The sequence below is a fragment of the Henckelia pumila genome, chromosome 3, assembly GCF_033568475.1.
Source record: "Henckelia pumila isolate YLH828 chromosome 3, ASM3356847v2, whole genome shotgun sequence".
NCBI classification, from domain to species: domain Eukaryota; kingdom Viridiplantae; phylum Streptophyta; class Magnoliopsida; order Lamiales; family Gesneriaceae; genus Henckelia; species Henckelia pumila.
Genome location: NC_133122.1, coordinates 152,431,353 through 152,444,715, shown reverse-complemented (window position 1 = coordinate 152,444,715; position 13,363 = coordinate 152,431,353). Strand labels below are relative to the sequence as shown.

The 13,363-nt window shown below is 30.4% G+C and overlaps 1 protein-coding gene across 1 annotated transcript; it reads left to right on the top strand.

Moving 5' to 3' along the window:
• The first annotated feature begins 5,970 nt into the window (after positions 1 to 5,970).
• LOC140889873 (transcription factor MYB60-like) lies at positions 5,971 to 7,566 on the top strand. Its single transcript, XM_073297612.1, has 3 exons — positions 5,971 to 6,214; positions 6,297 to 6,426; positions 6,552 to 7,566. The coding sequence occupies exons 1-3, from the start codon at positions 6,082 to 6,084 to the stop codon at positions 7,267 to 7,269; spliced, it is 981 nt and encodes a 326-aa protein (XP_073153713.1). The 5' UTR covers positions 5,971 to 6,081; the 3' UTR covers positions 7,270 to 7,566.
• Positions 7,567 to 13,363: the final 5,797 nt, after the last annotated feature.

Genomic DNA, 13,363 nt, shown 5'->3' with positions numbered 1-13,363 from the left:
CAGCCAACCAAGTTCTGAGAAGAATGAGCAGGAACGATATCCCAAGTGTCGTTTCGCAGGAGGGCATCAAATTCAGCGGACATGGTAGAGCGGCACTGAGGGTCCTTAAGAGACGTGGAGACACATGTTGATTCTATCAGATCATCCTGTTTAGTGACAACAAGAGAAAAACGAGTATTAGGTTTGGAAATATTATTTTTAGAGTGAGTGGTCAAGGAGTGCAGATTCTGAGATGAAGAAGAGGGCGCGGTAGTAGCCAGTGGGGCGGTTGGCGCCGGTGAAGGAACCCGACCAAGGGCTGTACCAGGACACAGAGCCATTGCCTTGGGAGGGGGTTGGTGGTGCGGTATTGATGGGGATGACGGGGAAAGGAGGGTGGTCGGTTACAGGGACAGAGGCTGGGGGAGTTAAATAGGGAAAGACCGATTCAACAAAGTGAACATGACAGGAGATAAAGACTGTACAAGAGGAGACATCAAAACATATATAAGCACTTTGAGCGAGAGAGTAGCCAAATATGCAGGCAGAGGAACGAGGATCAAGTTTGTGTTGGGTATACAGGCGTAACCATGGGTAACATAGACACCCAAAAACCCAAAGTTTGGTAAGATTTGGAGGTTGATTGAAAAGTTTTTCAAAGGATAGAAAGGAGAGGTTGACTTTGGGTAGGCGATTGATCAGGAAAGTGGCAGTGGCAAAATCATAATTGGTAAAGGTTAGTTTGAGAGGTGCTTGAGCAGCCACGTTGATGGCAGTGAGAGAGGGTGTGGCGGTGAGATTGACGGCAGCTGAGGAAGCCATAGAGAGACGACGACGACAGTGAGTAGGGTTAGGGTTTTTAGCGGCGTAAGCCAAGGACTTCTGATACCAAATAGAGTTTTGTGAATGAATAATTTTATTAATCACAAGATAATGTATATATACAAGTTAATAAGATGTCTATCACGACTAGATAAGCACGAATAAACTCCTAACTTAAACTAAGATATATAAGGATATTATCTAACTAATCTTTTATAATATTCACACAATATTAACATAATCAAGGCACTTCAACACAAATGGAATTCTGTCATCGTAGAGACTAACGCTTATAATGTGGTGAAAGCTATTGACGATCCATCATTTTTTGCCGAGAAGCTGCTATATTGTCGAGTTCATTCGTCGATCGTGCACGCAGGCTATGCGATGGTCTATCCAATATTATAGGCGTGAGGGCCAACCAAATAGCTTATAGTCTTGTCTCTTTTGAGTTTACTCACAAGAATATGTTTTTTTTTTTTGAAAAACACAAGACTATGTTTGATCTCAAGGAGTTGTATCCTTTGTTTTTGAGTCCTATTGTAAATAATATTGCTTGCTTGGTTGATAATGTAACATTATTTTGTAAAAAAAAAAAGAAAAGAAAAGAAAAAGACAGACCAAGCTATATAGGCATCGAACCTTAGCATGTGACCGGGTCAAAGCCCACGTGGCCATTTAGTCCAACATTTGTCATCCAAGGCTTAAGATCCATCATTTTCTATGTATAACATATATAATATTAAGTTTTGAGAGACAATTAAAAGAAAATTACAAAAAACATAAGAGGCAGGATCGGACACTTGCTTCATCACCAAAATGCAACTCAAATTTTTTATATTGTATAATAGTCCAAACGTTATGTTTCGATGATTCTCTTTGTATTTATAATTATTGATTCAAAACAGTATTGATACTCTCAACAATTATACTTCCTACAATCCATGCAAATTATGCACATATTAATTGTAGAATTGATCGTTTTTCCACTTCACTAAAATTTATAATCGATGATGACGGTAAGATATCAAACATCCCACATTCCGATCGCCTCATCAACTGGGAAAATACCATTTTCCAACAGGAGGATTTTCTCGTAGGAGTCGAGTCAATTATGAAATTAATACGAGTGCAATCATGCCGACTTGTGTTAATTAATCACCACATAATGAACATGGGGTAGAGTAGACTTTGTAGGAGAGAAAAGTAAACCCGTGGTGATCTTTTTCCCTCGATAAAAAAATTATTCATACACCCACTCGAAAAATAAATAATTTATATACACATAATACATAGAGTAAATTTATGATATGGATATACAAAATAATTTAAGTATTACCAAATTTATGGGTTAATTGAACGGAATTGGATCGTACTACACACATGGGCCTAGGTAGCTAGCTAAGCTAATCAAACCAAAATGGGTGGATTTTGATGTTCAACAACTGCCATTAACTGGCCATAATATACTGGTACGACACGGAAATTTATGTACAATATGGTATTCATTCATTTATCAAATCAAAACCCTATTTTTTTTCCTATTTATATAATATATATAAAGGTTATACTCTATAGAGACTTCATTCCCTCGCATTTTAAGGTGCGGAGAATCCGTGCACATCCGTGCCCAAAATAATTTTAATTGGCTTGAAATTTTCACGATAAAATCATCTCAAAACTATGAATTCAACGATATATTATATGACACAAATTTCAATCTCGGTGGCCGGAATCGTGAAGATTGTCGGAAATTGCACATTTCACCCTATTTCCGACCATATTTACGATTCCAACTCTGTGACACCAAATGTAAATTACTTTTACAAAAATATCCTTGTCAATTCAGAAAAATAACATTTTATTTCATATAAATTTAGTAAATTTATAATTTACTCTTGAGTCTTCACGTACACTAGTTGTATATCAACTTACATGTTTAACTTATTAGTTCTATCTGTGTTATGCAAATGAAAATTAATAATTATACCAAAATATGAAAATTAAGAACTATACCAAAATAATTACAAATCCTACATAAAATACGAATGTGCTTGTTCACAGATAATTAAAAATACTTAATCCTTTTTTTTTATATATAGAACATAAACATCACATGCAGGGGCGGACCATGCAGGGTCCTAACCCCTCAATGTTTTTAAATATAAATTAATATATATTTGTATTATTTATTTAATAAAATAAAAGATGATACATGTCTATTAGGATGCAATAATTGTTCATGTTAGTAGAGCGATCGATCCATGACGCTTGGATTGATGTGTGGTTTTCAAGATTTGAATTGCAACATTACCACCAATCTATAATTTTTTGATAAAATAACAAGTGTTCAGTCCTACAAGATCAATTTTAAGTCACATTGGTATTATATATATATATATATATATATATATATATATATATATATATATATTTAGGAACTTATCAAATAATTGTAACATTAATTATTATGAATTGATGATAATATTTTAACTTCTCGGCTCATTTTTTAGTTGATATAAATTATGCATTTATGAAATTTTTTTATCAATTGTATCCAATACACAGAGCTAGATTGTTATTTCTACCCGAATTAAAATTTTTTAAGCTCTTTATTTTTTATGTTTTGAGCTTGTATATTTTTATTTTTAAAATTGTTCACGTGTATGTTACAAAGTGGACTAAATTTAATGTATAAAATAATAGAAAAAAAAACTGGGTCATCCAAGCTACCATATCGGGCTGAGCAAAACACAAGACTCCACCCTTAATTGCGCCCTCGCTGAACAAAATTTATGAGTCCGTCCCTGATCACGTGTATTGGCTAATAATAATAATAATAATAATAATAATAATAATCTATACATTATAATCTATACAATATAAGAATTTCTAAACCTCTTAGAATAATCACTTTAGTCAAATTAATGAATGAACAAAAATGTATTTTACTACTTATAACTACCATCTTTCAATTTTATTTTTCAATTTAAAAATATAAAAAAATATTTATTATTTTTAGATGTAGTATGAACTATTTATGCACACGAATTTTCGCGTGCGTGGATTACTAGTATTAATTAAGGGAGAGGTGAATAATAACTGAATGTTGCAAAGATTTTTTTAATATACAAGTAATGCCCTTAGTTTTTTCCCAAACTTAGTTTTTTTATTTTTTTTTGTTTTTGACTCATATTTTTATTTTATAATTTAATTATAAAATTTGTGAAATAAAAATAAAATAACATAATAATAATTTAAACATCAATATCTATCTGAGGTCGTCCCATGAACCAGGGCATGGGTGGGTGGGGGCCTGGCTGATGGAAGAAAGTACAAATAAATTAGCGTAGAGTATATCCGCTGACAAAATAATTGTTTCAATTACTGACACAAACAATGAAGGCTCAAATGCACAGTTAAACTTAGGCCGAAGCAAAAATAAATAGCTGTTGTGCCACCACGTGATTCTTCAATTGGAAACTAATTAACTCATTATAAAAGTACTTTTTGGATATTAACATGATTTTTTCCCCTATCTTTCATTCAAGTGAAAATTATTATATATAAATATGGGAAATTACATTTTTTTTTTATCTTAAATTTATATTGTTTTCATTTTTAATGAGTAACTTTTCAAGTTGTACCTTTACTCTTTAGTCCTATAAGTTGGTGTTTACTCCAACTTTTAATATTTTTTCACTAGAATATTGGCATTGCGTCAAAAATTAATGAGATGACACTAAAAATTGATGAGATAACATCGAAGATTGTGTCTGTCTCATAAAAAAATGATCAAAAGTGACTAAAAAGATATATATATTTGCGTTGCAAATTTTTTTTAAAAAAATAAAATTTTGACATCGTTTATATGAAAGCGGCTCTAATATCGATCTAAAAAATTATTGTGGGAGCGGTTCTCATAAAGTGACAATACCGCTTTAAAATATATGGGTAAACAATATATCTATGTGTATGTGTAGGAAATTACAATTTTCGTGTGACTTGAATTCATTTTTATTTTTATTCTTGTAAGTTTTTTGTGTTGCAGTTTTAGTCCTACAAATTGATATTTTTTTGAAAATCCTACAAATTGATATTTATTCTCACTTTAATTATCGTTATTTTCACCAGAGTATATATTAACGTGTGTGGCGTAGAAATTGATGAGATAACTCAAGAATAGATGAGATGACATCGAACATCGTATGCATTCTGATGAAAAATTATTAAAAGTGATAATAAATTATACCATACTTGGACTAAAAGTCATATATATTATTATATTTGCAGTTGCTCACTATAAGAAAAGAAGGTTTCAACATCGTTTATATAGGAGAGTTCTAAGAAAAAATATATATATATATATATGTATATATATATATATATATACATATATATATATATAAAGATATATAAAAACGGTTCGCATATAAACCGCTCTAGCTAATTGGAAGTACTCATTCAGAAGTTGTGACATAATACCGCTCAATTTTTTCAGAGGTTTAAGCAAACCGTTTATACGATGCTTAATCTTTTACACCGTTCAGCATAACACTCGAATGTACGCTTTCAACACAGGTTTGAAATTATTATATCACTCAAACTAAATGGTCATGCATGTTTAATTATCATGAGTTTTGTACATATGAGAAAATTTGAAATTAAAAGATAAATCCCGTTTCTTGAAATTTATGCGCACGGTGAAAGTACTACTCATAAAATTTTAATTTTAGAAGAATTTAAATAATCTAATCCATCCTCATCATAAAATCCATCACGAAAACTCTTGTAACTGTGTAACGTAACATGTTCTCATATGCCAATTTTGTGATAATGATCTCATATTTGGGTCATCAACATGATTATTTTTTTATTGTAAATATGATCATGACCCGTCTCACGGATAAAGATTCTTGAGACCACACAGACATACTAAAAATCTCACGCGCTGTAGTTGAAAATTTACAAGCTAGTACGGGACTGATGTTAATTAAAGAAATTTAATGACTCAATTTATACATATGAATTTGTAATTGAGTGGACGACTGGTGCAATTACTCACCCCCAGTGATGTACCTAGCTAGTAGCTAGCAAGCAGCAGCATGTGAATAGAAGTATATATAGCAAGCACATGAGTCCTTTCTATGTCACAACATAAATAGCAAGAGAACACAAATACAAAATCACTTGGATTATTTGTGTCAGTGCAGAAAGGTTGCATTCACATACACAAGTTTTCCTCTTACCACGTACAAAAGATAAAATTTTAAAAATAAAATGGTGAGGCCTCCATGCTGTGAAAAGGCTGGAATCAAGAAAGGTCCATGGACTCCTGAAGAAGACATTATCTTGGTGTCTTATATTCAAGAACACGGCCCTGGGAATTGGAGATCCGTGCCTACCAACACCGGTACTACTAGCTATAATCTCTCGATCGTCTAATTCAAAATCGCGGCGGCGAATATGTGTTTTAATTCTTTGTGTTTGTTTAGGTCTGTTGAGGTGCAGCAAGAGTTGCAGGCTCAGGTGGACTAATTACCTAAGGCCAGGGATCAAGAGAGGCAACTTCACCCCACATGAAGAAGGGATGATAATACATCTCCAAGCTTTGTTGGGAAACAAGTGAGACGTTGTTGTATATATTATATTTATGCAGTTACAGCAACAATTTTGATGTGATCAATTAATATATATGATTTTTTTTTTTTTTTGGTTTCTGATCATTAATTTTGTCATGTTGTGGATAGATGGGCTGCAATAGCTTCATATTTGCCACAAAGAACGGATAATGACATCAAGAACTATTGGAACACACACTTGAAGAAGAAGCTCAAGAAATTTCAAATGGGATCTGATCATAATATTCACCACAACTCCACTTCTAGTTATCATCATTTCATGCCCAAAAATCAAGAGTACAACAACGAAAGGGTTTCGGACAACAGCAGCGTCGTCGCAACGGATCCGAACTCGGCGTCGGTTTACGCGTCGAGTGCGGAAAACATATCGAGGCTCTTGGAAGGTTGGATGAGAACATCCCCCTTCCAACCCAACAATAACCACGAGATCAAAACTAGTACTACTAATTATCGCGATATTTCGGCCGAAGAATGCGACACTACTACTAGTACTGCTGTTCCTGCGTTGAATATTCAATGTTACAAGCCTGAAATCATCGAGAATGTTGAAGGGATGAATCCGAGTGATGAGTTGCAGTGTATTCTGTCGTACAATCACAATTTGAACGGCATGGCTTGTGAGAAATCGGTTTCTTGCGATTCTAGCCACAAGGGTTCTGAAAACAGTGGATTAATAATGATCGATCAAGAAAAGTTCCGTTTCATGCACGAGGATAAGCCGAAAATCGAAACCAACCCTCCATTGTCGTTTCTTGAGAAATGGTTGCTGGAAGAAAGTTGTAGTCAAGTTGAAGGAGTTATGCAGGAGTTGTCATCAATTTTCTAGGGAGATGCCAAAATTTTATTTTATTTTTAATTTCTCTAAAAAAGAAGAAGAAGAAGAAAAAGCATCTTTTAGTTCAAAAATCGTGTGTGTTTCTAAATTTGAGTTACATGTTAATCTCTTTGACTGAATTAGTCGCAGGAAAGTACATGGGAGGATTTGGATAAGATCTCTCATGAGCTAATTATGTTCTGTTAGGGTTCCAAAAAGTTGGATCTCCAAGCTTTTGTCCTTTTTTAGTTTCTATTTCATCTTTCTTTTCTGACAATTGTAACTTGTTGAGACATGGTTTCCTAAGTTAACCTTTTATTTTCTTTCATTAATCCATCTCCTTTTTTTTTTTGGGTTCCTATTTTCTTATTTTAATTAATTGATTAACGAGATGACGGGTTTTCGATAAATTTTTCGAAAATCACAAATTTTAAAAAAAAAACAATATTAAAAATTTTGGTGTGTAAAGCGCCATGCTACCCTTTAAATGTCTCTAAGACATTGTACATATCAGGGAAAAAAAGAAATTTCCAATGCTTCGTCTATCATTATTAATAAGTATTAAATGCGGATAAGTGTGTGAATAGTTTGACTTGTCATACTTCATCTACTCTTGACAATGGGATGAAGATGACTTCAATATTATTGTAAAATAAAAATACACACAATCTAGGCTACATTTTCTTTTTCGATTATATATATATATATATATATATATATATATATATATATATAGTCCAGATTATTTGTACAGTAGTATTTTTTGTTTTTATTTTTTACTGATATACCTTTATTAACTAAGAATTAAACATATATGCAAACGTTTTCTTTAACGAATTAAATAAAAAAATTGTTTTTCTAATGATATTTTTAATCTGTGAGGAAAAAAAGACAAAATCTATATATATGATGGTATATTTTGGCTGAGCCGTGGCTTGTTCAATAATCAATAGCATATGTCGATCTCGAAATATTACACTTGTAGCCGTATTTATTACGGCTAGCTAGTAGAGATGCCGACCTCAAATAAGAACATTAATCTAACGGAGACATAGGGTATTAAATTGGTGGCAAATGATAGGGATTTTTTTTTTAAAATTGTTGAAGTTCAAACCCCACAATACAAATTTATATTAAACAGATCATTTATTGCAAAAAAAATAATGATTATTTTTGTCTTTTGTGAAATGTATTCTTTATTATTTTAAAAAAAATGACAAATGTCTCTTAAAAACGCCACTCCCAAGGGACCATCTTTAACCAGCCCAATCATGTATAGTTTCTCGAAACTATTATTAATTGTGTGTTTCCCTTAACAATTTGTCGAAAAAAAATCAATGGATGTTTTCAAAAATATGATCGTCACATGATTTTGTTCCAATGCTCGTAATATTTCGTCCAAAAAATTGTATTTGCGCATATATATTGAATAATTTTCCATTATCATTTAGTCTTTCATTATTGCTAAAAATTTAATTTATTAGAACATTCAAATATGAAATATAATATAGGAAAAATTGCTTTTTTTGTCCTATATGTTTGTCACTTTGCAATTTCAGTCCTTTATATTATCAGATTTCAGTTTTAGTCGGCTATCTTTATTTTTTTTTGGCAATTTTAGTCCTTTTTCCGACGTGACGCTGACATGACACCAATTCAGTGCTGATGTGGAGCTGACGTGTACAGTGCTACGTAAGCATTTTCGAATAAAAAGGACCAAAATTGCCAAAAATAAAAACATGCAGGACTAAAACTGAAATTGAAAACATAGAGGACCAAAATCGCAAAGTGACAAACATATCGGACTAAATTTGTAATTTTCCCTAAAATATATACATGAGCAAAGAGATATATGAAGTGTGTTTAAATACAAATATATATATATATATTTAAAAAAAATTCAAAGTTCACATGTTTAAAAGAAATGGTGATTTTTACTTCTTCAAATATCAAAATTTTTAACCGTAGTTCCTAAAATTAATGGATTATGAATAAGAACGATTCAAATGGTTACGGAACGACGGGTTTTTTAGCGAAGAAATGGAAATTTGATAAATATTTTTGAGGGAAAAAAAATGGACGGTTCACTCTCGACGTACGTATTTATGTTAAATCGTCGTCCCCTTGATCGGTTTGTCTCATGTTAATTTTCTGAGTATGCATGCAACTGGTTATGAAGAAGAGAAAAGTGGAAATTATGGCGAGGAAAAATATGTATTGATAATGGCAATGTCACGAAAGTCTTGCTATTGAAAATTACATGTAATATTTGTGTACATTTTCCCTTCACAAAGAGGGAATTACATGTGAATCGCTTCCCCTTTCGGCTGGTCATGGGATGAACCAAATTACGTGTTTTGGTTATTAAATTTCTTAATGTTTTTAATGATATTGATCAGAATTAAGGAACGATGACCCAAATAATTAAAATACCCTAAAATGTGAAAAAAGAAAAAAAAGAATAAAGGGGATAACTTGACTTTGTTAAATTATAAATAATGATTATAAGATGTATTTTTTAGTTTATAAAGTACCGACTATCGCGAAAATTCTGTTATTTTTTCGCATTTAGAATTGATTTGGATACAAAATTAGTATTATTTATTAAATATGTCTTGTTTATTTGATTGAATTTTTTTTTTTAAAAAACAATTGGATCTATTTTTTCTAACAAACAAGTCAGAGGAAAAAAAAAATCCCATCCAAACGATTTCTTTTAGCAAAATCACATTTCTTCACAAAAATTATTTTCACCCCAAATGTTTGTGTTCAAATGCAAAGTTAATACCATACAATGGGTTTTTTAGAATGTCCAAGTGGTTAATTTTCCAAATATTTACAAAATATTTTGATCCATAAATTAGAACGAAGTATTGCAAATTAAAACGATACACTTAATTAAAATACATATTTTAATTTTATACAAATAAATCCACATATATACACGCACACACACACACAAATATATGCATAGGTGTATCCAAACTACATTGGGAAATCATGGGATTAAAGTTATAATAAAATAATCATTAAAAACCCTAAATTTAACCTACAAGATTAATTTAATAAAGTTGTAAAAATTTATTGCATCCCTTTCAAAACATTATTATCAAAGCTACCTAACATAAGTCATGGGTTGGCATGCATGTGATATTAAGAATTAAGAGCCACACCCCCAATGGTTATGATCCTCATGAATTGCCCATCTTTATCGAGGAAAAAAAAAACTTATTAAGGGACCACTCCAAGAAAATAATAAATATATAAACTTAATATATATACGATAAAATATTAAAAACAATTTTAATGACGAGAAATTACTCCAACGTTTATTTTTAAAAAAAAAACATTCATAATGTTAAAGTGGGTAAAATTAAATTACATCTATATATACATTATTAATTTGTTCAAGGTTAGGTGGATTGCTCAAGTTTCGGGTAATTGGCTACTTGCATTGATAGGAAAAAAATTAACAAAAAAAATGGTCTTATAAGTTGGTATAATTTTGTTTTGCACTAAAATCCGAATTTCAAAATTATAAGATTACTGAAATTGAAATTAGGTCAATTTACAGGACAAGTATACCCGCAATAATACATGAGCGCAATTAGTGCTAACGAAAAATTATGTGTTCGATTGATCAATAATTTGGACAGATGGCATGCAAGGAAATGGTCATTCAGACAAACAGGAGTGACCCCCGCTAACGTCTAATATCAAAATTAAAGACAAGAAATATTAGACCATAAATATAAGGGAAGATCAGATGTTAATCTAAGGATATTTCAATTAAGGATGCATATTTATCAATATATTATATATGTATCTAGATCTCACATGTGAGAAGAAATATTCACCTCTTGATGTAATTTTAGGATATGAAAAAAAAATAAAAATATATATATATATATATATATATATATATATATATATATATATAATTTTGATCCCCGCACCATCCATTCACACCCGCGTCCAAAACAATTCCGATCTCTTTGAAATTTTCACGGTAGGATCGTTTCGAAAATGCGTATCCAACGATGTATCATATGATACAAATTTCAATATTGGTGGTCGGAATCGTGAAGATGACCGGAAGAAGACTACGTCTGCGTTTACTTTAAATGATTGGATTGTATAGATAAACTATACCGTGATTATTAAAGTAATTAAATAGGATTTAGAATAATGATTGATAAATAATCATATGTTTACTTTGATTGATTATGATTAGGAATGATATTAAAATTAAATTATAATTCCAAATTTATCCCTTTCATAATTATAGTTGGAAAAAATTATTTTTATATTTTTTATATTATATATATTTAATTTTATTAAAATAATTTATGATTAAAATATTTGATAATGTTCCTTAATTTTTTTAAATAATGATTTTAATTCAAAATAGACATATATATACTTAATTTTTTTAAATAATGATTTTAATTCAAAATAGACACATATATAATTTTTTTAAAGTACTTAATATTTTTTATTATATAATATACATTCTCGCAAATATAAGATCATATATTTTTAGTTAGTAATAATTATTTAAAACTTTTATATTTAATTGTTCTATTGTTTTATTTTCTTCTAATTTTTATAAAAAATTTCATGTGAATATTTCTTTTCATACTTCAAGAATTATAAATATCAATATTTTAATGTGGCTAAATATTAATGTAAATTATAAATAGGCTTTTATAAATGATAGGTGAAAAGGGTAATTATGGTAGCTTGAGTTAAATTAGATGGATGGTTAAAAAAATTACACCAATTAAAAGGGATTAAAAATCATTCCCTAATTATATTTATAACGGGCGCATGTATTTATTATGATTGGTAAAACTTCTATTAAATACTTGATAGAGTATGATAATTAATCAATCCAACTCTAATCAAGTTAAGTAAATGCAGTCTACATATATATACAGTTTTGATCCCCCTCACCGGATCCATATATATATATATATATATATATATATATATGAGTTTCTTTCAAGTGCTCACCTACCATGCCCACCAATGATGTGGCACTATTCTATTGGACCTATAATTTATCACATCTTTATCACATCCAATAGAATATTGCCACATTATTGGTGGACATGGTGGTAGGCATGGTAGGTGGGCACTTGAAAGAAACTCATATATATATATATATATTTATATATTTTTGAGAAACTTATCTCTTTATTTTTGTGTTCAGTACTAACTTTTCAATTTTTAATATTGATACAATAACTTCTGAATTTCTTTTATTTTTATCCACATACCACTAAAAAATATCAATTTCTGTAAGAGAACATTGGTTAGACCGTGGCTAAAAAAGATATTGCCAAATATTTGGGGATTTATTGATTTTCACGGAAATCAATTTACTTGGAAGAAACTTAACACAAAAAATGACAAACAAATTAAATTAAACAAAATTTACAAGTTATATACATTCCACTAGAAAAACTCAACGTCTGTGACACAAAAATGTGATCAGCATTGTCTGACAACAATCGAACATTTAGGTGGTAGATGGAGATAAATAATCGAAATTAAAAAGTTATTGTATCAAAACAAAAAAATTGAAATGTTAATAGGAAAAAAAAAAGACAAAGTAATGAAAGAAAAAAAATATTTTTCTTGTAAGATATTATCCTATAGATTGCATGAAATTTCTCGTGTATATATCATAGGTTTCGAAGTTCTATTCTGCAATATCATTATTAATTTAAGGGCTTTTAAATAATGTCATGTGTGTAACGTACCGTATTTTTAAACATTTACAAGAATGTAGATGCGAAAAAGTGTGAGAAAATTTTTCAAATATAAAAGTGCAGGGCATGCATCGAGTTTGTTAAAGTTCAACGACTCGAGATTGAAAATTAAAATCTAATGACTCTAACATGTATAAAAATATTTGAACAAAATATGCAACCCTAGAGTCAGCGACCGGTTTTCATACGGGCACACCAAAACCTACTACTTACATAGTAAACCTGAACCGACAATTACAATCTTAGGAAATCAGGAGAACTATGAGTTTTAATAAAATAAACTTAGTGCGAAAAAATACCTTTTAAAACATTCGTGGAACCAAACATAA